We start from the raw sequence: 22,429 nt of genomic DNA on the forward strand, positions 1-22,429 counted from the left end.
CAAAACTCATCTGGACAAAGCCATAAGCAACCTGACCTAATTTTAAACTCAGCACCACTTTGATCAAGGGAGTTAGACTATGAAGACCTCCAGAGGTTCCTTCCGATCTAATTTATTCAATGTTTCTTCTTAAATTAGTCTTGTTTCTTTCCAATTGGTTGATATGTGTGACCTGGAAACAACTGGAAACTGTTGCTGTCACTGCACAGAGGCACTGAGCCATACAGAAGCTATGTATTCCCAGCTTTATGCTAATCCGCACACCAGAACACTTTTTAGTGTGTCTCTATGAACAGGCAAACATTTACTCTGCGGTGAGGAAGAGGTGACTGGTTGACCAGGAGTTCCAAGCAGAAAAACAAAATTAAAAAAACCTCTAGACTGATTATTTGGAACCTGCCCACCACACGTGGTGGGGTCAGATCACATCAGAGAGTCCGACTGGGACCCAGCATGACAAACAGAGTCTCTCAGGTAAGCCCTTCTGCTTTTCTGCAGCCTAGAAGTTGGCTCATTGGACCGTCTTGGAGTAAAAAAACCTCAAGGGCTCCCAGATTTCATGGCTGTATAGAGGGAAAGTTTTGGCTTAAAGAGCGATGGGGCAGATACCCCATTAAGGGAGATTCTTTTCTCTGGAAGTTTCATTGTTCCATATAAATTATAAATATCCTATGGAAATGAAATTTGTTGTAAGTTAGAATTCCCTGTATTTTTATCCTGCTTCTTTCTGATATTCTAAATCAGAAAAGTACTGAATTTCAGGAAATCAGATTCACAAATGAATTTAACTTTCTCTGCAGTACTCTTGTACAAAGAAGACCATGCCTGTGAGGGCCCCAAACTCCTGAGAGATGGTTCTCAGTGCCCACTAGGCTATTTTCAGCGCTCTTTTAGCTAGCACTCAGTATTAATTTTGCATTTTTCATGGACCCATAAATATTTATGCTACATTGGTGGCTGATCTTCAGTGATTGTGCACAGACCAGAATTTCCCTTAGCTTTAGAAAGCCAGAACTGCTGGGACACTTCTTAAACATAACTCCACATCATCCATGAGGAAGAACACAAAACTGTATGACAGTAACAGCTGGGACAAACACTGACCATGCACTTCAAGTTCTGGGCTGCTGGCCATGTTTAATCATAGAGTGGTGACACAGCAGTCAGATTTTGCTGCAGTTGTCTCACTCACTGCTCAGAGGCTGGGGAAAGCCCTTCTCCCTCCACACCTGATGTCAGCAACCACCCTAGAATGTCTTTGGTTTCACCTCTTTAAGTTGTGACAATGTGAGGTTTGGATGAAAGCAGTATCAAGACCACTGTGCTCCATTCCTCTTTGCCTTTGTTTCCTTGGGGCTTCCTCTAATTTATCAACAGGTCTGTTCTGCAGTACAGTGCTGATATGCACTTCACAACCTTCAGTGCGGGTATGAGTACTTCCATTGAAAAATGAATAATAATAACTTATTTCAGCATTTCTTACCTTAATTTCCAGAACATTTGGGTTGCTCCTTGAGATGAACACTGGCTTTTCAAAATGTTTAAATACAGGATTATTCACATAATCAAAATCAAAGTACAGCGAGCTGACGCCATCAAAAATAAAGAATACTTTGGTTACAAAGGGTGGTTGGAGATTGAAGGCTTTCAGGGAAGGAGTTGTACAGCAGATTATCTCTGAGCTAGAACGGTGGCTACACGCCTGTAAGAAAGAAAGGAAGAATTGGAGTCAGTACGTGCATAGGAAGTAGCTGATGAACATAGCTGTTGTTAAACAATACACATATATTAAAAAAATAAACACCAGAGGTCTTGTTCTTCTTTAACCAAAGCAAAATCCTGATCAAGGCTACTCAGTGTTTGTTTAGATGGGGAGAAGGGTGTAAAAACTCAGTGGTGTTTGCGCTCTTGTTGAGGAAATGTTCAAGTAAACAAGCTTCCTGGCCTGATTGTTCACAGCACTTTTAAAGTAAATATTTTGAAGATAATTAGTGGAAAATGATTTCCAGTGCCAAAGACCATCAGGAGGCTACCCTTTCACTGGGCTGTATGGGGACACAAAGCAGCCATAACTCAAATATCCAGCCTGTGTCAGAGCGAACACAACATGGTTTATCTGCCTTTTATATTACCAAAGTGATAGCAACAGACCAGAGGATAAGTTAAAAATAAGGCAAATGCATCTGACTGAACCAGTGGAGAATAAAAGTACTCCATGTTTACTCACGGCATTGCTGAGTTGTGTTTTGTCCAGAAAGTTGTTAAAGACTCTCTGAGAAAGTGCTTCAAAGCCAAAACCATTGTGGGAATTGGGCTACGAAAGTTCAGCACAATGTATCTTCTTTCTAAAATGGTATGTGTAGGACCCCAGTATCGTGGCATTTGGTGCTTAGGTAAACACAACTAAGTCCCTCTGGAAGTGCTGACAGAAGGACGTGCTTCACGCTGTGTATCCCTGGATGAGTGGGGTTGAAGGGTTTGCCTTTCAGTGCAACTTGAAAGCTGCCTGACAACACGCGTGAAGCAGCACTTTCCCTTCACTCTGTACTTCTTCCCACTAATGGTGTGCTCTGGACCAAGCAATGCTTCTCAGGGGAAGATGAAACTTGCTCCAGAAGACCTCCTAGGGAGTGCACTGTGCCCTGGGACTGTGAATCAGAGTAAGTTGTGTAGCCAGGGTGCTTCCATCCATCCAGCAGCACCCGGACACAGGTTTCTTGAGACAGACAAGATGGATCAGTGCCCTTCCTAAAAGGACTTGAGTGTTGAAAGGAAGGCAGCCTGATTTGAAGCTGAGTCTGGTCAGTTTACAGGCATAATATGAATCCTTGCAGATGGGATTCATCCAGCCTGCATCCAGACACCCAGACTGCAGTTAGTTCTCTGAATTCCCTTGACAGCTGAGGAGGGGTTCATCCGATCTGTTTTAGACAAGTTTAAATAGATGAACAGCACTCTCTGTGTATCAACCTTTCTCTCTTGAGTTTAGGGTGTTCTAGATAACTAATTTGATTATATTGTCAACAGCACATCTACAAGCATCGATGGGCAGGGTGGTGGGTGCTGGGCAGCATCACACACACTGAAGAGAGGCTCTTTTGTGACTGTGTTGTATTCTCCCTTCACTGTGCCTCCCCTTCATGCCTCCTGCAGTGGATACGGTTGAAGGACTTCTGGCACAGAGTTGCTTCAGCTCCACAGCACTTTTGCATAAGCCTTGTATAAGTACTTCCCTGTACACTGTGCTCTGAAAGCAGACATTACATTGTTCTTTATTTTAAATAGAGTAGCTGACATGTGGCCCAGTAACAATGGGGCTTATAAACTAGTCATCATAAATCTTACATTTGATCTGCATGATATTTTCCTGTAAAACCAAGAGTGCTGTTGAATACCTTGTTGCATAAAGGGAGGGCCAATATATGTATATGTATATATATGTATATTCTGTTTTGTTTTGCAAATTAAATTGGTTCTTGTTATAAAGTGCTGTCTGAAGAAGCTGTGAAATTGGTTAACATTTTTCTCTAATATGCTAAAGTAATGCAATGTAATTTTGCTTTGTTTCCAATCAGTGACATAGCATTTCAAGCTATATCAATTATGTACTCACATTAACTTGAAAAGTAAGATTAAATTAGATAACTGCAAATCAGTGCTTTTTTCTTTTTCTTTTTTTTTTTAATCACCATAGCAATTCTATTTCTTTGCATAATATTATGAAATCTTAAATCTGCCCAGAAAAACATGTTTAAGGTTCTGAAACTGAGCATTAGACATTTGGAGCTCTACCACAAGGTTGACATATCTGTGAGCTGTGAGGTTTGTATTCAGTTAAATAACTCAGAGTAGCACTCAGTAATGCACGGGAACTTGCACCCATGCAACTAACAGCTCACGTAGATTCCTAATTCAGGAATAGTTGTGCACCCCCCATAACAAATAGCTGATCTGCAGGACACAAGTCAAGGTCAAATTTCCCTTTGTTTTCTTACAGTATCAGATGATTTTTGTACTCTCTCTTTTGAATGCCTTGCTACAGACCATTTACCACAGTTCATGCTTTATTATATCACACGGATATAGAAATTCATTTGAATCAGTACTGTAATAATCAAATGCATCATTAATATAATGCATGACTGAGTCATATTTTTCCACAATATATGAATATTCGTAAAGTTATACATCATATTGTGTCAATTCTAAAAAGAGATTACTAATACATATATATAATTATAAAACCAGTTATGTCCTAAGTAATCATTATATTTATTTGATTAATGTAAATTCATTAGACTTTTTATCTACTGTAGAGCAGTGATGTCTGTTAAATGAATAGCAGTGGTATTCATAACTTTGTTTGTGGCTATCTATTAGAATCAGATACTTTACTTTATCAGGCTGGTCTCTGAAGAGGATGCTTTCAGAGAATGATAAAAATCTAATAATACTCTTTGGAGGGGATGCAATGTGACTGATTGGTAAGGTCAAGAAAAATCTTATTTGCAATGCCCTTATTGGTACATGATTTGACATGACATTTTTACCTTGAAATTGGTTTTAGCAATTGAAGAATATGATGGTTTAGTTTTCAAGAAATATTGGATTGAGGATCTATAAGAAAAAAACAAATTCAATCTCTTGCCTACTCAATTAAGACACTGCCTATCACCCGGCACCTTTAACTTTTATTTAATTAGGCTTTAGATTACATTCCCTTTAAAAACCAAACCTGTGTTCTTCCTATGGCTATAATTTACATCTGAAGACAATAAGGAAGAAAAGACGTAAAAATTATGAAGCATTTCACAAGCATAAATAAATACTAAGCCCCAAAGGGAATAATAATCCATTGTACAATGCATATGACTCATCACTTAAAGGTATGTATTCTTGCTTCATTTGTAAAGTATGACCCTTGAGGCAATTAATTCAAACCTGACCTACAGAATCTGAACTTCGACGCCCAATTCAATTTTTTTCATCTGACATAACTACAGGAAAAGTATGAGGGAGGATCTTGGAGCTCCAAAGGTCTCTCAGCAGCCAACCCAGATAAGAGAGGGGCAGTCAGATGCGTATTACAGGATCTGTAGCAGTCGGAAAGGAGAAAAACACCAATTTGTCCTTTCAAAAGAAGTCTAAGCTTTTGGAATTCCAGTGAGAAATGAAAGATGAATGAGGTTAAAGGCAGACCAGGAGACTCTCCACCTGTCTCTGCCAAGAATGATTTCTCAAAAGAGAGAAATGAGAATTCAGGTCTAACTTGAGGAAAGCCCATTCAGAAGGCTTTTGTGTGTAGGTGAGAAATGCAGCAGTGACACTCAAGCAGAGTATCTTGAAGATTTTCAGGCAGCTCGTGAGCTTTTACTGTCATTTCAGTTAGTTCTAATGGTTTGGCAACATTTTAATTCCAGTTGTCTCTTAGATGAAAGCACTGGAGATGATACTTTCAGTTTATCAGATTACTGGGCCAGAAAGTGGAGTAAATCCTCTTGCTCCTGCATCTGAGAGCCAGATCTTCACACAATATGACTGATACTGACTGGGAGTTCTTCAGCTCAGGATGATTAATGTATGTGATAACAATACCAGGGACCTGATGAGTTTGCAGTGAGGGCTCTTCTCTGATACCCACCACTGAATTCCTCTCTTTGTGAGAAATCTACATGAGATGCAGATGCAGCACAGAAAGAAAAGGCCATGGTTCCCCTTCATGAGGGGAGATCTTTACTGAGCTTCTGTAGCAGCACAAAGTGAACACCGATAGAAGACCTGACCCCAAGTGGTTCTGGATACAAAATCAGGAATAACTTCAATAATCCCACACACCATCCACAGTTCCCAGAGATTTTCTTCCATTATTATTAAATAAATTTATGATAGACCCCGTGGATGAATTCTAGGCAATTTGATGGGTATTATGAATAAAGATTTTTAAAATGTGATTTAATTGTTCTTCCAAAAGATCTCCAGATGTCAACTCACTATTGGGAACTTACTATTACAGTATTTCAAAGAGAAAATATTGGCCTCAAGACCTTCAAGTGCAGGAGAATCATCTAGCAGGACTTACAGAAGTCAGAAGGTACTTATTCTGTAGACAGGTTCCTGATCAAACACCATCCCACACCATGCCCTGCTTTTACACAGGAACAGTGCAAAGTGAAAGGAAGGAATGAGTTGCTATCCTTGTGCATCTCATAGAGGAACTGAATGTGTGAGCAGAAGGGAGAGGGTTGGTGTATGCTTGTGCACTGTCTAGAGCTCTCAGAAGGAGGAATTTATGCAGCACTCCTCAAATTTGTATGTTCTTAATAAGAACAAATGGTCAAAAGAACTCATGAAACAGAATTAAAAAGAAACATGCTGCAAATACTGAACCATATGGCTCAATAGCTAGGACAATTTTTTTCACTCATGTTGAAATGATGAATTTGAAGAAGGCAAGACATATTGACAGTGTTAGTGGAATGTAATATAAACACAATTAATATGAACACAGTATTGAATATTTTCACTGACATTTAAATAAATATGAAAAGAAAATTATAAAATTGAAGCAACTTATTTTTATGTTAGAGAAATATTCAGGAATACTGAACTGCAAACATGTGTGCAACTTCCGTGTTTCTCCTACAGGAGGCTGGCAGCTGCTCCCACAGTTTTTCAGTTTCAGTGATACTGCAATTCTTACGGGGTGCTTTTCCATAGAAATTACTTTACCAGCTGTATTACTCAACTGGAAAGAAGCAGATACCCCAAGAAGCACAAGCTGGTTCTGTCTCCTGAGGTCTTGTGGTACTGAGAACTCCCAACAGCTCCTGCTGCTTGCTGAAGTGACCCTCACTCACACCCTGACTACATCGGCGCTCCAGGCCCCAATTAAGCTTGGCAGGATGAATTAACGGCTTGGGGACAGATAGATGACAGGAAAAGGAGAGAGCTCTTTAAAGTCAGGCACCAACAGTTTTAAGCCAATGAGAGAGCATCTGGGAGATGGAAGAAAGAGGGAACAGAGCTCTAAGCTCTTACATTTATCATGTGAGGTCAGAGTTTGGTTTGGTTTGTTTCAAATGGCAAAGAGAAAGGCTGAATCATAACACAGTGCAAATAAGTAAAATTAGCAGGAGGGGCTGGTAATCTGTTGCTTGTGTCCACTGAGGGTTAAACTAATTAGCAGCTGGGATTCAGGTTAATTGTTAGAAAGAATTACTTCCAAACCACTAGGTAAGCAGGTAGAACAGCTCTCTCCAAAGCTTGTTTAAGTGAGATTGTGAAATTTCCTTCTCAAGGAGCTTTAATAACAGCCTAGACAAATATCTGTTAGGCATTGGTCTGAGTATGTTTGCTGGTACTGCAAAGAAGCGGGCCAGGCAAGGTCTTTGTGGTACCTCCCAGCTGCACTTTCCTTTGATGCTCTGGGATGTGTTTCAGTGCTGGCTTCAGTTTTCCCAAGAGCCAGAGTTTCTGACTGCTGACAAAAGCAGCTTCCTGGAGGCTGGTGAGAGAAAACTGTAAAGAAAAAGGGCTTAAAGGACAATTAAAAAATGACTCAGTTCATTCTCCTCTCCCAGGCTAAGGAAGAAAAATATACATGGCCTCAGCTGCAGGACTTGATTATGTTGGTTTGCATTGCACTGTCTGTCTGGGCTAGCTCTATTCAGGACTACAACTTATTTCTCCTTTGTTAACATGATAGTTGTCCATTGAATCGCTCTGGATTGCTGCTGGAAAGAGTTCATCATCATTATGTATGTCTGTAATGACCGGATGAAAGTTTGTTTTTTGGCATATTGCTCATGCATAGGGCCCAGAATCTCCCACGCAGGATGAGACAGGTTGCAGCCATAGGCATCTTTGCAAACAGTTCCCTCACTTACATGGTGTAACCCTTTTTTAATTCCTTTTAAATCTTCCCTTTCTCCCTGAGAACAAATATCCACACTGAAGAAATAAATTTGAGGTAGAGACTGGTGGCAGAACAAACCGTAAGCAGAGCTGAGCTGCCACAGAGGGAAGTCATGGAGTGCCAGAGGCCCCTAATTGCAATGGAGCAACATATATTACTTGGGCAGTGTCAAAGCATAATACACTCTTGATTATAATCTGTTTGAGGTTATAGCCCAGCCCTCCACACAAGGAGATGTGATTTTCGTGCACAGCTGCTTTTACACTGGCTCATATTCCTAGAGCTATGTAAAGATATTGACCGTGGCAGGGGACAGATACCCTCATGGACAAGAAGGCTCAGACTTGATTCTTCTTGTCTGTTGATAAATATCATGCACACAGCAAGGTATGAAAGAAAAAGAATATGGGAGATTAATTGTGACTGTCCATGCCCGTGCCTTTTTTAAGATAGCAGGTTAGAAGGCAGCACAGGAAGAAATCACTGCTCAAAGGATTATTTGCTCCTCAGTATTTGGGGAAAAGCGGAAACTCTGGTATTGATTGCCTGGAGTTGCCTGTCAGAGCTGCAGAATGGATTTACTTCCCTACTTCAGATCCTTTTAAAGCTGTACGAATCCCAAGCCAGTCTCCAAACACACATTCTCTTCATGGACTTTGAAGAACACGATGTCATGATTTATTTTTACATCATGTATTGTTCACATTCTCACTTTAAGTCAGATTGTGAACTCCAGCAAGTTCCAAATATTCACTGTGCTCACTGACTGGAAATCTGATAAGCAAGGTATGCAGAATTTGTCCCTGAAGAGCGGGAATTTTGCATATACTCCCAGGGGAATAGAGAAAGCAAAAGAGTGAAAAAGAAAGCTCATATCCATCCAAAGCAAAATCTAAATAACTGATCTCAGAAAATATTTTGCACTTAGAAATAATTGTGCCCACAGTGCTGAGAATCCAAGAAATTCTGAGCTTGGTTGATTTCACCAAAATATTTTATTTCCCAACTCATGTGAAGTGCATTTTTGATAACACTGAATACTGTTAAATTGTAGGGCACTGATTTCTAGATTTAAATCCGTACCCACTAAATTACAAGCCATGATTACATCCAGCTGAAATTCAGGTCCCAACACTCAAAATATTATGCAAATCAGGATCATGAGGAATATTATGACCTTGAAAATACATAAGTCTGAAAATTTGTCAACATACTAGAATTTAATAGAGGAAATAGCGTATGATCCTCATTAGAAACAAGCTAAAAATTTGAGCAGTAGTGGAGCATGTTATAATGTGTGTAGGCTAATTTGACTTCAATTAGGCTAAACAGACTACAGAAGATGAGAAAATGTCAGAGATGTAAGACAAATGTGTAGGCAAAAGGTTACAGGAAACAGTTCCAATCCAAGTAGCCAATAAATGTCATCTTGCCTTATAAAAATTAAAGCTGATCACATGACCATACCTGATGATCATATTTAGATTAAGATACTGTACATTATCAATTCAGATAACAAAAGAAACTTCTGAATTCATGTTCATTAAGAGGTTTCCAATTGCAGACACCCAAACCTTTCTTAATACTGAGTTACTCTACTTGCGTAAAATGTTTCCTAACTTGCCAAACAGGCAATTTGGCAATGAGCTGTTTTTTAAAACAATACCTATTCTTGATTTTACATACATACTTTTCCTCTTTGATTTTTTTTTTTCATTTTTTTTTTTTTTCATTTTCCTCTTGTATCCACAGTCACCATTGAAATATATTCCTTACTTACCACATTTCAACTTGTCATGCCTGGTAAATCTGGCAAACATGTATTTTGTTGTTCTGTGCTTAGTCATTGAATTTGCCCTGCTAAACTGAGATATAAAAACCTTGTTATTGGACACTGTGAAAGCCTAATCTCTTTGCTTGAAAATTAATATTCTCATCCTCTGATTTCCAGTTTTCTGATGGGCTTTGCCTATGTAAAGCTATTTTTTTCCCTGAAAAACTCTTTGAAGAAAGCATTGGTGAAAGCCCTGAAGTTTTATGGCAAAAATCAAAGTGTTTTGACTGAAAACTCTTTTCCATTTACCACATGAAGAAGGCAAGAAGCAGATTGCCTTTATCAAGACAGACTCACCACAGAGAAGTTCATTCCCAGTTTAGGTACGGTAATCACCATCCGAGGAAAGCACACCGAGTTCAAGTTGATTCCCTGAGCTGTAATTGTACTTCCACCACTAGGGAAAACAAAACAAAACAAAACAAAACAAAACAAAACAAAACAAAACAAAACAAAACAAAACAAAACAAAAAAAAAAAAGAAGAAGAAGGAAAAAAAAAGAGGTAAGTAGGATAATGATGCATCTACTATGATAACCTTAATTAGAAATTATATTTTAGACTAAATGACAGCATAAAACCAGAATTAGGGATATACAGGGTGAATGCAAATACATAGCTCTGAGCAGTGAGACTCTTTTCCTGGGAAACAAATTTTACACTTGTTATAATAACCAACCATATACAAGAAAAGAAAATTAATTTTAAATAGTGTGGTGTGCCAGGATATAAAACAAATGTGTGAATTTTAAAGGAGAGCAAATTGAACATTTTCTAACTTGCCGCTTTCAGTGGTGCTGAAAAAGGTGTCTTTTTTACTGCTGACATTTTTTTGGCAAAGGCAGATGGTTTGGATTAGAGCTACTGATATAATAAATATGTCACGTAAAAATACACACATACTACCATACATATATATTCATAATATTTATGATTTGCTGGATTTAGACGATTTTAAAATCCATTTGCTCTCTTGAGTACTGCTGACTTGTCACATTAAATGATTTTCCTCACTAATCAGTATAATGTCCAGACACGGCACAGGAGACCCACTTAGCTGTGCAGTAGGTATCTCAGCAGGACATCACAGGTACACTCGGCAGCAGTTAGGAGTTAAATCACACAAAGAACAGAGGCGCCCTTCCCCCTTCTCCTTCACCTCTGAAGGGAAATGATCTGCCCTCTGCAACTGCACCATAATAGAAGCAATTGGCATGGCAGATAGAGATAAAAATGCAATTTCTTTTGATAGATTGCTGCGCGGCACAGCCACGCTTCTTTCATTCATTACTTTTCTTATTTCGATGAGAAACTTTTACTCACCTAAGAAAAGATTTGGTTGGATGAATTTTTAAAACAACAGGGTCTTCTCTGTAGGTGAAATAACTGTTTGCGTCTCTGATAGCTCCATCGATTCCCACCCTCACACGGTATTCCTGGGGGATTCGTTGTGCTGGAGTGTAGCACTCCACAGTGCTTTCCGATGCACTGGAAGCACAGAGAAGGGCTTGCTTGTTAGTGTTATAAAACACATACTCTGATTAAAATCTTATCCTTTAGTAAGCCCCAACCTTACCTAAAGATCCATGTGTGAAAAAGAAATCATACTGATAATCACAAAGGAGGTTTGTATTGCAGAAAATATGCACAGCACAATGTAGAAAGAGCAGTAACACTTCTTAGGTTACCTTAATTTGACTGCCATGCACCTCGTCTGGTTAAAAGCATTTCCGCAGTGCCAGTGACAACCCTATTAATGCACATGTGGCCCTGTGCAAAGGCAGCTTCCAGCCTGGAAAATGACACCAAGTTCAAGGAGAATGACTTGTTCTGCCATAACCAGGCTTTTCTCTTTCTAATGCACAGGACTTGGCCTGTGTTAAAAAAACTCAAGAAAAAAGGGTGGCAGGATATGCACCAGCTTCTCAGAGGTGTTCTGCACCGGGGGAGTCTATTGGCTCCATATACTAACAAGGGATAGGCAGGAGAGGGCGAGGAGAAAGGAGGAATGGGCAAAAATTCGTAAAGAGTTGGCCAAGCCTGGCACAACAGCAGCCTTGGAGATATTCAGCTTTCCCTCTGTCTCTAATGCTTGGCCCTGGAAGCCTTCCTCCTGTGCTGAGATCACTGGGTGAGATAAAAGATCCTGAAGGTTGAAGCACATGAATTGCGACCACAAGGGCACAACAGAGGCAAGGGTAAAAATTGATTGGAAAAGCAAAATAAAAGTCTAGCAGGTGGTTTCAATGATTTGGGCCAAACCACATTCAATTGCCCTCCAGGTGATGCCATTCTCAAAGGTTGTTTCCAAATCAGACAAAACAGGCATTTTTTTACTACATCTAAGGCTTCCCAGGAGTGTAGTGTTTGCAGTGTGCTTTAAGAGGTTAGTGATTTATTCATAAGTATCTAGAAATGTTTACCATCTTTTAAAGGGGAAAAGAAAAAAAACAACAGAATCCACCCTTGATCTAGCTATACTCAGAACTGGGCATTACTCCCAAGTGGGACCATTACACTTTAGGTTGAGAACTATCTAATTTGAAAAACTGGCTCAGATCTTCATATATGAATCTATACAACTTTGCTTGTAAGAAGAGGGGTGCTGGAAGTGTCTACTGGATAAGCCTGAAGTGAAGTGCGAAGTCTAGTGGTCCCACTTACGAAGGCATAGATCTGCCTCTGAGGAGGGAGTCATCTCACCCCCACAATGGGCATCTCAAGTGGATTAAATGAATTGCTCCCAAGTGTTCCATGTATTTGTCCAATAGCTGACCAGCTGAGATGATATCAATAAAGCCTATCCTAGAGTATTAAGTAGCAGCTGAAGATCTTGGTAGCGATTACATATTGAACTTGAATACCTAAATCCCTTAGTTGATTTATCTGTTCTGATCAAGAACATAAATCATTTACCAGCCACGAATAAAATTCAGCTCTCTTGACTTCAAGTCTGACTTTAACTAATAGACTATTACTTCTTTGCATCCTCTGCAAGTATGATTTTTCATTACTACGACTTTCCAAAATCTTTAGGAGAGACCTAAAATGTACACAAATTGCAGAACACCTTGTTCCTGGAACACAGTTGGCCTGATTCTGCCCTTGGTAGCAGAGGTAACAATTCTGTTCACACCAATGGGAGCCAACCTGCTCTACCTAAAAGAGGACCAAACAAGGTTTGCACTGTTGCAGAATGGCTACTGAATTCAGAATAATTGGTTGGCTATAACAGAGAATCTGTACTCATTATTTTAATAACACTAACATTCAGATAGAATTCAAAGCATTTCCACACACAGCATGTCAAATGTTCTTGGCTGACTTCCTACTGGATCCAGTAAGAAGCCATGAAGAAATTCTGGCTTAATCCTTAAAACTCTTTTATACATATCAGGAAGAGCACTGAGATGATGCAGTGATGCATCATGCAATGAGACTTCTAGTGAAATGCAGTCCTTTCTAGGAAGCTTCCAGACACCTTACACAGGATGTAATCCAGAAATGAATGCTTACTGCAGTTTCTGTTCCCTGATATGTGAGATGGAAAGCAGCGTGTTTATTTTTATTTTGTTAATTCCATGACATTTTAACCAATATTAAAGGCATCAATTATTATTATTATTATTATTATTATTATTATTATTATTATTATTATTATTATTATTATTATTATTATTATTATTATTATTATTATTATTGTAAATACATTACCTTTTCAAGCTGCATGGTTTCTCACCAACAAAAATTCTTCTGTATTTTCCACTGTTTAGGTATTTGCCAGCTATTGTTAGCAATGTTCCTCCAGATTTGGGGCCGTAGGTAGGTGAGATACTTGTTATTATAGGATTCTGAGACGAGTGAAAATAAGAAAAGAGGACTGTTATGTTTTTCTGTTTTCAAAAAGAATAATCTTATAATCTTAATATGTTTATTAGCACTTCTATGAGCTAATAACAAGCAATGTAGAATTATCATACTGGACTGGACTCACGCAAAATCTTCTTTCAGTTCACACTGAAGTTTATTCAACATCAGAATTTTAATCACGGTGCTTACCACATATGAAAATGTATTGAATAATGTTTTTCCATGTCCAACAGAAACACTACTGGATATATTAAAACTTGCATTTTTTGCAGCAGGAGCTGTACATTCCAGCCTTTGGAAAACAAAGAAAAAAACTGGATTACATTTATTTTCCAAGGTTGACCATTTTATATTAAAATACAGCCACAACCATTTCATAAAAATGCTGAACCCACACAGAACCAGCCATCAACCTATGTAGGTATATATCAGAAAAAAACAGTAGAAAGTACTGTGGTCTTCTTCAATACTACATACAAATGCCATGGTGTTTATATACAGACAGAGAAAATAATTTTAATAAATCAAATATATTTCTGAAAAAAAAAAAAGGAGAAAACAAATGCCTCCCATTTGGTTCGTTAACTTGGTTTTTGGAATTTTCCCCTAGTGTCAAATTTCAGCAGACAACAGAATTAGAAACACTACATCCTATATAGATTTATTGTTTAAATATAAAATTTACCAAAAATTAAACTTGAACTATATATATTAAATAACCTCTGTCTTGAACTTAAGCCATTATCCCACTGTCTCAAATACTTATTTTTGAGGAGAAGTACTGCAGAGAGCCATGAGCAGCATGATGCCCAAATACCTTCCTCTTCTCACGTTCCTCACAGATAAGGAAGATGGAGGTGACATATCTGAGTCCTGCAGGACCTGCCACATTTTCAGACCTTTGAACAGTTTCATTTTTGCCATCTCCCATGGGTACAGAACAGCATTTTGAAGGCAAACCAGAAAAAGCTGTTGCAAGAGCTATTGGCATTAGGTACCTTTATGGGCTCTCCAGAGCACTGTTTTCCTGAGGAGCTTGTCAAAATGGGGGATTGTTTAATACCAAAAGCTTTTGTTTGAAAATCCGAATGGAAGGACAATACTTATAGACTGAAGTTCGTACAATTAGTAAAGCCATTCCACATAAAGAACATCTTTATAAAGGAAATTTTGTATTTTAGGTTTCTTACTTGTTTTTGTTGCTAGATTTTGCTTCTAGAGCGCAGATTTGTCCTCCGATATGGACTACTGTATTTCTTAATTCAAATCTATTATTTTTGCTGAATCCAAAGTCCCATCCGCACAGTGTCAGTTTTGTCCCGCCTTCTAAAGGAGCGCTGCTTGGCAGAATCTGTTAAAAAACATTTTGTTACTTGCATCGGGTTTTCTTGAACTTCAAATGGAGTCAAAGAATGTGCAAAGGAATGATTTTAGAAAAGCATTTCTTCTGGCGGTTTGTGTCCTACCATTCATCTTAATTGCTCTTCGCCTTTCATTCGTCACATTATGAGCTTTCTCTGACAGTAGCAATAAATAACAAAACCTATACTAGGGAGCTTTGAAGGATAGTGTTTAGGGGCACTGAACAAGCTGTGCATTGTAATAGTCTTTTAAATCCTGTCGTTCTTGTCTTTCACATCTTATTTCTGGCATGTTAAACATACAATGTACTTATTTTGTTAGAAGCTGAATGCTGAACACAAAAGAGCCCCCAAATGACCATTTTTTGTCAGCTTGATGAAAGTCAGGTTCATAGTGAAGTACCTTCAAAGACACCTAAATCTGAACCTGGATTGGCTGTGATAAAGTTAACGTGATTTCTGCTATTCTTTCCTTCAATCTTTTACATTTGGTCACCTCTAATTCCGAGTTAAAAATAAACTACCTCTCAGAAACACAGAGACAATCTACAAAGGAAATGCTTTTTTTTCCTTCTGTATATTGTAAATTGTCCTGTAAAATATAACAATGGTGGGAAAAAGGTAGAAACACTATAGAAGTCTTGCAGAACTCAGTGCTGGTCAGTACTGCCAGCAACAAAAATAAAAGAGACATTGGTTTAGGGTTTATGGGGACAAAACTGCAAAATTGTGCAAAACTACCAGTGCTGCTGGACAAACAACAGAGCATGGAGGATTGAATTTATACTTGTGGTTGTACTGCTTGAATGTCTTAAACTTAATGCTTCAGTAAGAGTAGTTTTGCCCCTGAAATGCAATACAGCTGTGCCTTTCAAAGGACTCGACTTCATTTTCAAGCTTAAAGGCAAGTGTTTGAGAGATACTTGGCTATTATTTCATCTGGAAATCCAGTAAGACACACATTTCTTTTCAACTTTCTTCAAGACTATCACAAATGAACTACTGTAGATAGAAAGGAAGCTGAAGAATACTTCAAAAGAATTACACCATATATTCTATATGGGGAAATTTACTGCCACCATTAGAAAGCAGACAAAGAGTCTGATCAAAAATGCACTGAAGTCAGGAGGAATCTTTCCTGCTTTAATGAGCTTTGGATCAGCTCTCAGTGAGCACAGAAGAGGGGACCTATGCAGGAACAGTGCTTCTGCACAAATCCCATAAAAACGAGCTATGCTTTCATAGTCCTCCATCACCCAATGCTGCAGCTTAATGTGGGGAGCAGCACTGCACCCTGTGGAGCTCGCACCATTCCCAAGTTTCAGTTTCCCTTCCTTTTTTTTTCCCTTCAAAATCTGGATTCACTTCAGATCATAGTTTTCCACTCAAAATCTCAGCACACTATCTATTTTTAGGAGCAGCAAAACCCTAGCAGGAACTGAGATTGCTCTGTGGGGGTACAAGATGTTTTGCACGGTAATGCGTAGACTTCTGGCATTTGAAGAATCTGAAATGAATCCATTAAGTTAGCAAAATAAAGGCATTAAAATCAAGCTTCTCAAAGCCATACAGAATCAAAACCTAAGGCATTTAGCTGGTTTTGAGTGGTATTAGCCAAAACAGACTTGTGATAGCAGCCCATGTGCCTTGACTGAGGAAGAATGAAAGTATTTACTACATTCTGTATGAGGTGAGACTTCAGAGTAGACAGCAAATAAACATGCCAAAACTTACACTTTTTTTACTTAAGCGTTACTAAAATTCCCCTACAAAGTTTTCACTCGTTCCTTTATTTCAGATGACCTTTATGATGAAGCCAATGAAAGTCAAATGTGGTTTCCCAGATCTTTTCTTGGGAGAGAGGGAAAGAATAAGCAGTGAACCTCCTGGACTTTGAACTGAGGCACTCACAGGCATCTTCTCTGTCTTTACATTATACAGGTTGCAACAGAAAATAAGCAAAGTGCAAAACAACAACAACAAAAGCAATGAAATTTAGGACTTGAAAATTGTTGTCAATTCTCTGTAGGCAGTAAACCCACCGAGAGCCTGTGGCACATTCTGCCATGAGGCTGCAGCTCCCCATGGCCCTGCTGCTCCCTGGCTTTGGGCCATGGGGCAGAAAGCCTTCTCCAAAATGTAAAAGACTGTGTTTTTCTTTTGTTTACGTTAACAGCCGTTCTTCTAATATCTATATATATAAACGTACTTTATACACTCTTAGAAGAAAATATCTATTTATTAAAGTTTCAACAGCCCATTCATTTTAATTAAGAGTGAAGAATGTGCAAAGGCCACATCTGAAGTTTCCACCAAAACCTCCAACCTAAGCAGGCAGCAGAAGGTCTGATATTCTTCATCCTTCTGTAACAAAAGCTAACTAAAATGACTCACTTTCAAAACAACAACACACCATCCCGGGCTTTTAGCCACAACAAAGAATCCAAAGGGAGACCAGTTTATTTTTCCTTTCATGCACTTCACCTCTCAGAGTGACCTGAACTCTGCATGCAGATGCCTGCAATTTGTTTCATTATGGAGTTATCCCAAGTGAGAATCCTTTGAGTCCCCAAGAGCTCCTCTAGTGCTGTCACTCAGGCTGACAGAACACGCTCTGGTTGCAGGCAGGGTGGTTGGTGGAGGCACATCTGTGGGGTACTGTGCTACTGTGGGGCAGAGCCCAAATGCTCCAAGGAAAAATACTTAGAGCAGGGCAGAGGGCCAACATGTCAGCAGGACTCCAATGGGAGAACCTCGTGCTTCCTCTCTGCCATTCTTCCTGAGATGAAAATATCATCTTTATATATTTTATTTTTTTCTTTCTACTGCACATTGCTCTGTGCAATAATGAGAGAAAACTTCATTGAAAACTCATCTAACATTCTTTGGATCAGACCCTCTGTGTTCCCTTCAGGTTAAAGCGCTCATGTGACATATCCTAAGCAATCTGCCTCCCTGAAATCTGCAAAATTACAGAGAGGTAGGACTGAATTTCAAATACTATGCAAAGCAGGTCATCCTCTGTTTGTTAGGAACAAAACAAGCTTGTTTTTCATATTTTATGCATATGGGTTTAAAGACAGATCAGAAGATGATGGATAATCTGTTTTACATTTTTTTCAGTAATAATGTTAAATGTCATGGTCCAGCAGAGCATGAAATCTGTCTTAACAGCTAGCAATCCAAAGGGATTTGAGTACTCAGCTCTATTTTTCCTTTCAGACCTTCTAGAAGAAACTTCCACCAATGTTGGCACACTGTAATTCAAGATTGCCTTCAAGATCTAACAGTGCCACAGATCCATATCCATTACAGGAGTAGGCTGGGCTTGTGCTGAGCAGGTAGGGCTGAGAGCAGTGGGGAAGGGGAGCACGTGGCTGGCAGCATGCCTGCCTGCTGCCCACATCTAAGGAATACTCCATCAAATGAGTCCTCCCAGCAGCTCCAGGGGGATCCTGGATTTGGGGATACACTTCTCGGTCTAAGCATCTTTGCATGGACACTAGCTTCTCAAAGCTGCTGAGCACATGTTGGTTAAAATCAGAGAGGACTGCTGCAGCTTAGCACCTCTGAAATTCAGAAACAAAACAGTTCCAAGCCTTAGAAGTCTTTTGGAAGCATGGAAATACACAGCTAATGCTGAAAAGTTTTGCAGAGAAAAAATGTTGAGGGTTACTACTTGTGCTTGAGCTCTAGGAAAGACAAAACAAGCTATGAAAGATGGTTTGGTCCTGAGGAAGTATATAAAAATAGGCCTGGACTAATTCTCAGTGTATGTCTTTGCATCGATGACTCATAGTCTCTTAAAAGTGAGGACCAGAAAGGACTGTTTGATCATCTACCACGGCTTTTCTGAGATGGCTGTGATCTTGTATAAAGTGAAAGTAAATGATTCTCTTTTGGAGTTAGCAGTTCTTTCCATCTCCTTTATCCAAAGGTTAGATGACAATTGAAAGCAAAGCAAACTTTGTTACAGGTGTGCATACACACACACATATCTCCATCCATTTTACGCTTGATTCCTAGATTGCCTAATTGTCTGTTCACTGAGTTTTTTTCTGGTTTAGCTTTACATTTTGCATCTGAAATGTGAAAAAAAGACTACCTGAATAAATGAATTTCCAGCTTACTAGCAGATACAAAGTTTTACAGTAGTTTTGCCTCTTTAAAACGTTGTCTGTGAAATTATCTGCCTGGTTGAAAGAGGACAATCTTTGCTCCCTTTCTCTCTGGTAGTTTCCAGTGTCAAAGCTTCATCTCCATTTATAAGCTGTACACTCAGAGGAAAATTAACTTTTTAGTTGTATAGTTTAAATGTGTTTAAAGGGAGTGGGTGCAAGTGCTAGTGATGAGCGTTATGCTTGCTCCTCCCTTAATTTACTAATCCACTGCTGCTCCTAAAACCCCAGCCTTCACAGCTGTGCCAGACTTAACTAAAAACAGCTCTGTTAAACATTCAGTCAGCCCATGCAAGTCTCACGCTGACCATGGCTAACTGGAACCAGGGACAAGTGGTGTGCTCATCTGCCTTGTCCCTGCATGCTCCTCATAGGCTCCAGCCCATGGAGAGCAGCCTCTGGCTGTCCCCTCTCCTGGGACACAGCTGCTATAACGAGCAAGGAAACTCCTCTCCTTTGCTTCTCATATTCACCTGCTGAGCATCTGGGGTCACCTCTTCCTGTATACCTACCCTAAAGACTCATCCAGTCCTTCAGGCTTATGAGGCAGTGTTAAAGCAGTGATGGCAAATGGTCATGGTGAGGGCACTGTTGGGTATGACAGGCTCTGAAGGATGGTAGGAAGGCTGCCTTTCACCCTGTGGGCTGGCCAGCAGCCCCTGTGCACTACCTGTGGTACGTAAACAACAGGAGCAAGTGGCCTTACCTCATAAACTCTTGGCAAGCAGGTCTCCTGGGTCCAGGTCCCTCCGTTGCACTCGGGAGCCCTCAGGCACTGCTGGCCACACCAGCCACAGCGCATAAAGGCAGGTGCCAGCAGGCACTGGCTGCAGGACTGGAACTGGTGGCAACCTGGCCCATTCAGTGGCACCTTGGTTATCTGTTGATGGAAAGAGATGGTACACAGAGCCTTTAAATGCGTACGCTTGCTGGCAAGGAGTCTCAATTTATGTGCTGTGTTGTGGTGCTACTCAGATTTCAGCTGTGCAAGTTGTGGTTCGACTTCTCCTAAGCTCGATAATTATAGGATCTTATAAGTAATTTAACTGACATGATTTTAAATTCACTTGGGAGAAACCCTAAAGGCATCTTAATGTTATATACAGTTACTACCAGCATCTGGTGTTTACAGCAAGATAGCATTTTTTTTTGCTGATGGAAACAGCAGTGTGCTCCTCCCCGTTCTGTAGCAATTCTTGGAGAAAGCAGTGCGTCTCAGTATGTCTTAGTTCATGTGTTTGCTAAACCAGTCGTGGTCGCTATTTTGGCTCTGGTGAGGCTACATTGGCAGCCGTGACACACTGGGCACACAATGCCTCAAATATGAGATTTAACACTTATTATCATAAAACTTATCCTATATCTAAAATATAAATTAAAAATGATGTTGTGTTTCAAAATATCATGATAGGTATGGTAACAGTAGTTCTAAATATACATTATCTTTAGTCAAAACATTAATATTAGCATATATATACTTCATTTGGTAAGTATACTTTATACTTCAGTACCTTTCTTAAACTCGTTGGGGACATTCTCTTTGAAAATTACTGTTACAAATATCTAATACATTTCCAGTAAATGATTAATAACCATCTTTAGTAATGGTTGATTTATTTCTTTGCATTCTTATAGTCAAATTATTGCTTACGATTAGGGTTTAAGATTATCTGTAATATTATCTGCTAATGCAATGATGTTCTAAGCTCACTCTACAATGCATATCCTGCTAATGACAATAGCATATTTATTTATGACAACTCTTCATGTTTTGTTAACCCTTTGTAATCTACCTGTGAAAACATTCCTCAAACCTTACCATGAGCAGCATCTCCAATTTAAACACACCTACCTAAGACCTGCACACACACCTCTCTTTAAAAGGTTATGATCTTATGACACAAATGAACAACAGTCGGGGAATTCTGCATTCATTCTTTTCTTAAGCCATTGTGTAGTTTTCTTTGCAAGCACTTGAATTAAGTACAGTTGTTCAGCCTGAGTTTTGCATTTCCTGGCTTTTGTTGGTTTATATCACAGTTCTTACATTAGTTAAATATTTCCCAAACGTAGCCTGTTGGTTCATTTAGTAGAGAAAACAAAGTCTTGGAGGAAACTTGCTCTTTCTGTGTTCCTAAGGGAATGGGAAGGTTGGGAGGATGCAGGACATAAAGCCACAGTGTAAATAGTTGCCCTTACCAAAAACTGCTGCTCTGGGTGCAGGTTTACAAGGGGTGCGGAATGATGAGATTATGAACCACCCACCTTTTTTCCGGTCACTACCAGAGTATAGCCATCTGCTGCTGCTGACTGCTCCACAACAACCTGGGGAGACACAGGGTGGGAGTCCAGCTGAAAGCTGACGTGTGGAGCTGTGGGCTCGGAGCGGGAAACCACTATCTAAGAAAGACAGAAATTGGGAAAATCAGCAGGCAACATGTGACACAAATGCATCCTGCTTGGCTTTCTCACATCGCTGCCACTTATCTGCTTGCATTAATTATTTTGCATTACACTGCATAATGTTTTGCATAATGTTTCATCATGATCTGATTAAGCCTCTATAAAATCCACTTTATTTAACACAGCAAAATCATGGTTGTTGAGGGATCCTCAAAATGCATCGTGTTTATTAAAATATGAAGAAGTCACTGCATGCTTTAACATCCTATAATTTCAAGTATTTAAAAATCAACCATAGAAGATGAAGATGGGTCACTTATTCAGCCTTGTAGATTTAAGAGTACATTTATGACAAAAAAAAAAAAAAGAACTGTAGCTACAATGTCTAGTTAAAGGAGACTTCAGGCCATTAAAGGTCAAATATATTTTCATTCATTTTCACCTTTGTCCTTCAGCTTGAAAAATAAACCACACCATGTGTCATTACTATCTGGCCTTGGTGCTGTTGGAGCGCAAAGCTATGGCAGGAGCAGATTATGGCCATGAGCGGTGCTACGAAGTCACAAGCAGACAGAGCTCAATTCCCAGAGCTGCTGAGGTGGTTGTTCCTGCAGAAAGGCTCTGGCAAGATGAAGCTGGGCACCTTGAGTTCTAGCTTCTGCTGACTTCTGTATGAGGTGGGTGTCCAGAACAATCTCCAGCACCTCTTAAATAGCAAGCAGTACTGGCGGCTTCTCTAGAGGATGATCCAAAACAGGAGCCTAATTTAGTTATCCTGAAGCCCTTTTCTAAGGGCCCTCTCTCTCAATTTCAGGAGATCTTAAGGAGATTAGTCACACCAGTATGAAATTCCCCACTAGTCATCTCTC

The 22,429-nt window shown here is 39.5% G+C and overlaps 1 protein-coding gene across 2 annotated transcripts in view; it reads right to left on the reverse strand.

Moving 5' to 3' along the window:
• Positions 1-22,429, reverse strand: part of MET (MET proto-oncogene, receptor tyrosine kinase) — an 87,190-nt gene that overhangs the window by 19,527 nt on the left and 45,234 nt on the right. For both annotated transcript variants that reach the window (XM_015853670.3, XM_015853664.3), the window contains exons 4-11: positions 21,423-21,557; positions 19,864-20,037; positions 14,809-14,969; positions 13,808-13,910; positions 13,463-13,599; positions 11,072-11,236; positions 10,047-10,146; positions 1,484-1,702 (exon numbers count right to left, since the gene is read on the reverse strand). In XM_015853670.3, the coding sequence (XP_015709156.2) occupies positions 1,484-1,702; positions 10,047-10,146; positions 11,072-11,236; positions 13,463-13,599; positions 13,808-13,910; positions 14,809-14,969; positions 19,864-20,037; positions 21,423-21,557 (1,194 nt within the window). The remainder of the gene's footprint in view (positions 1-1,483; positions 1,703-10,046; positions 10,147-11,071; positions 11,237-13,462; positions 13,600-13,807; positions 13,911-14,808; positions 14,970-19,863; positions 20,038-21,422; positions 21,558-22,429) is intronic.

Source organism: Coturnix japonica, chromosome 1 (genome assembly GCF_054131305.1).
Source record: "Coturnix japonica strain WE chromosome 1, WE-NBRP24, whole genome shotgun sequence".
In the NCBI taxonomy this organism is placed as follows: domain Eukaryota; kingdom Metazoa; phylum Chordata; class Aves; order Galliformes; family Phasianidae; genus Coturnix; species Coturnix japonica.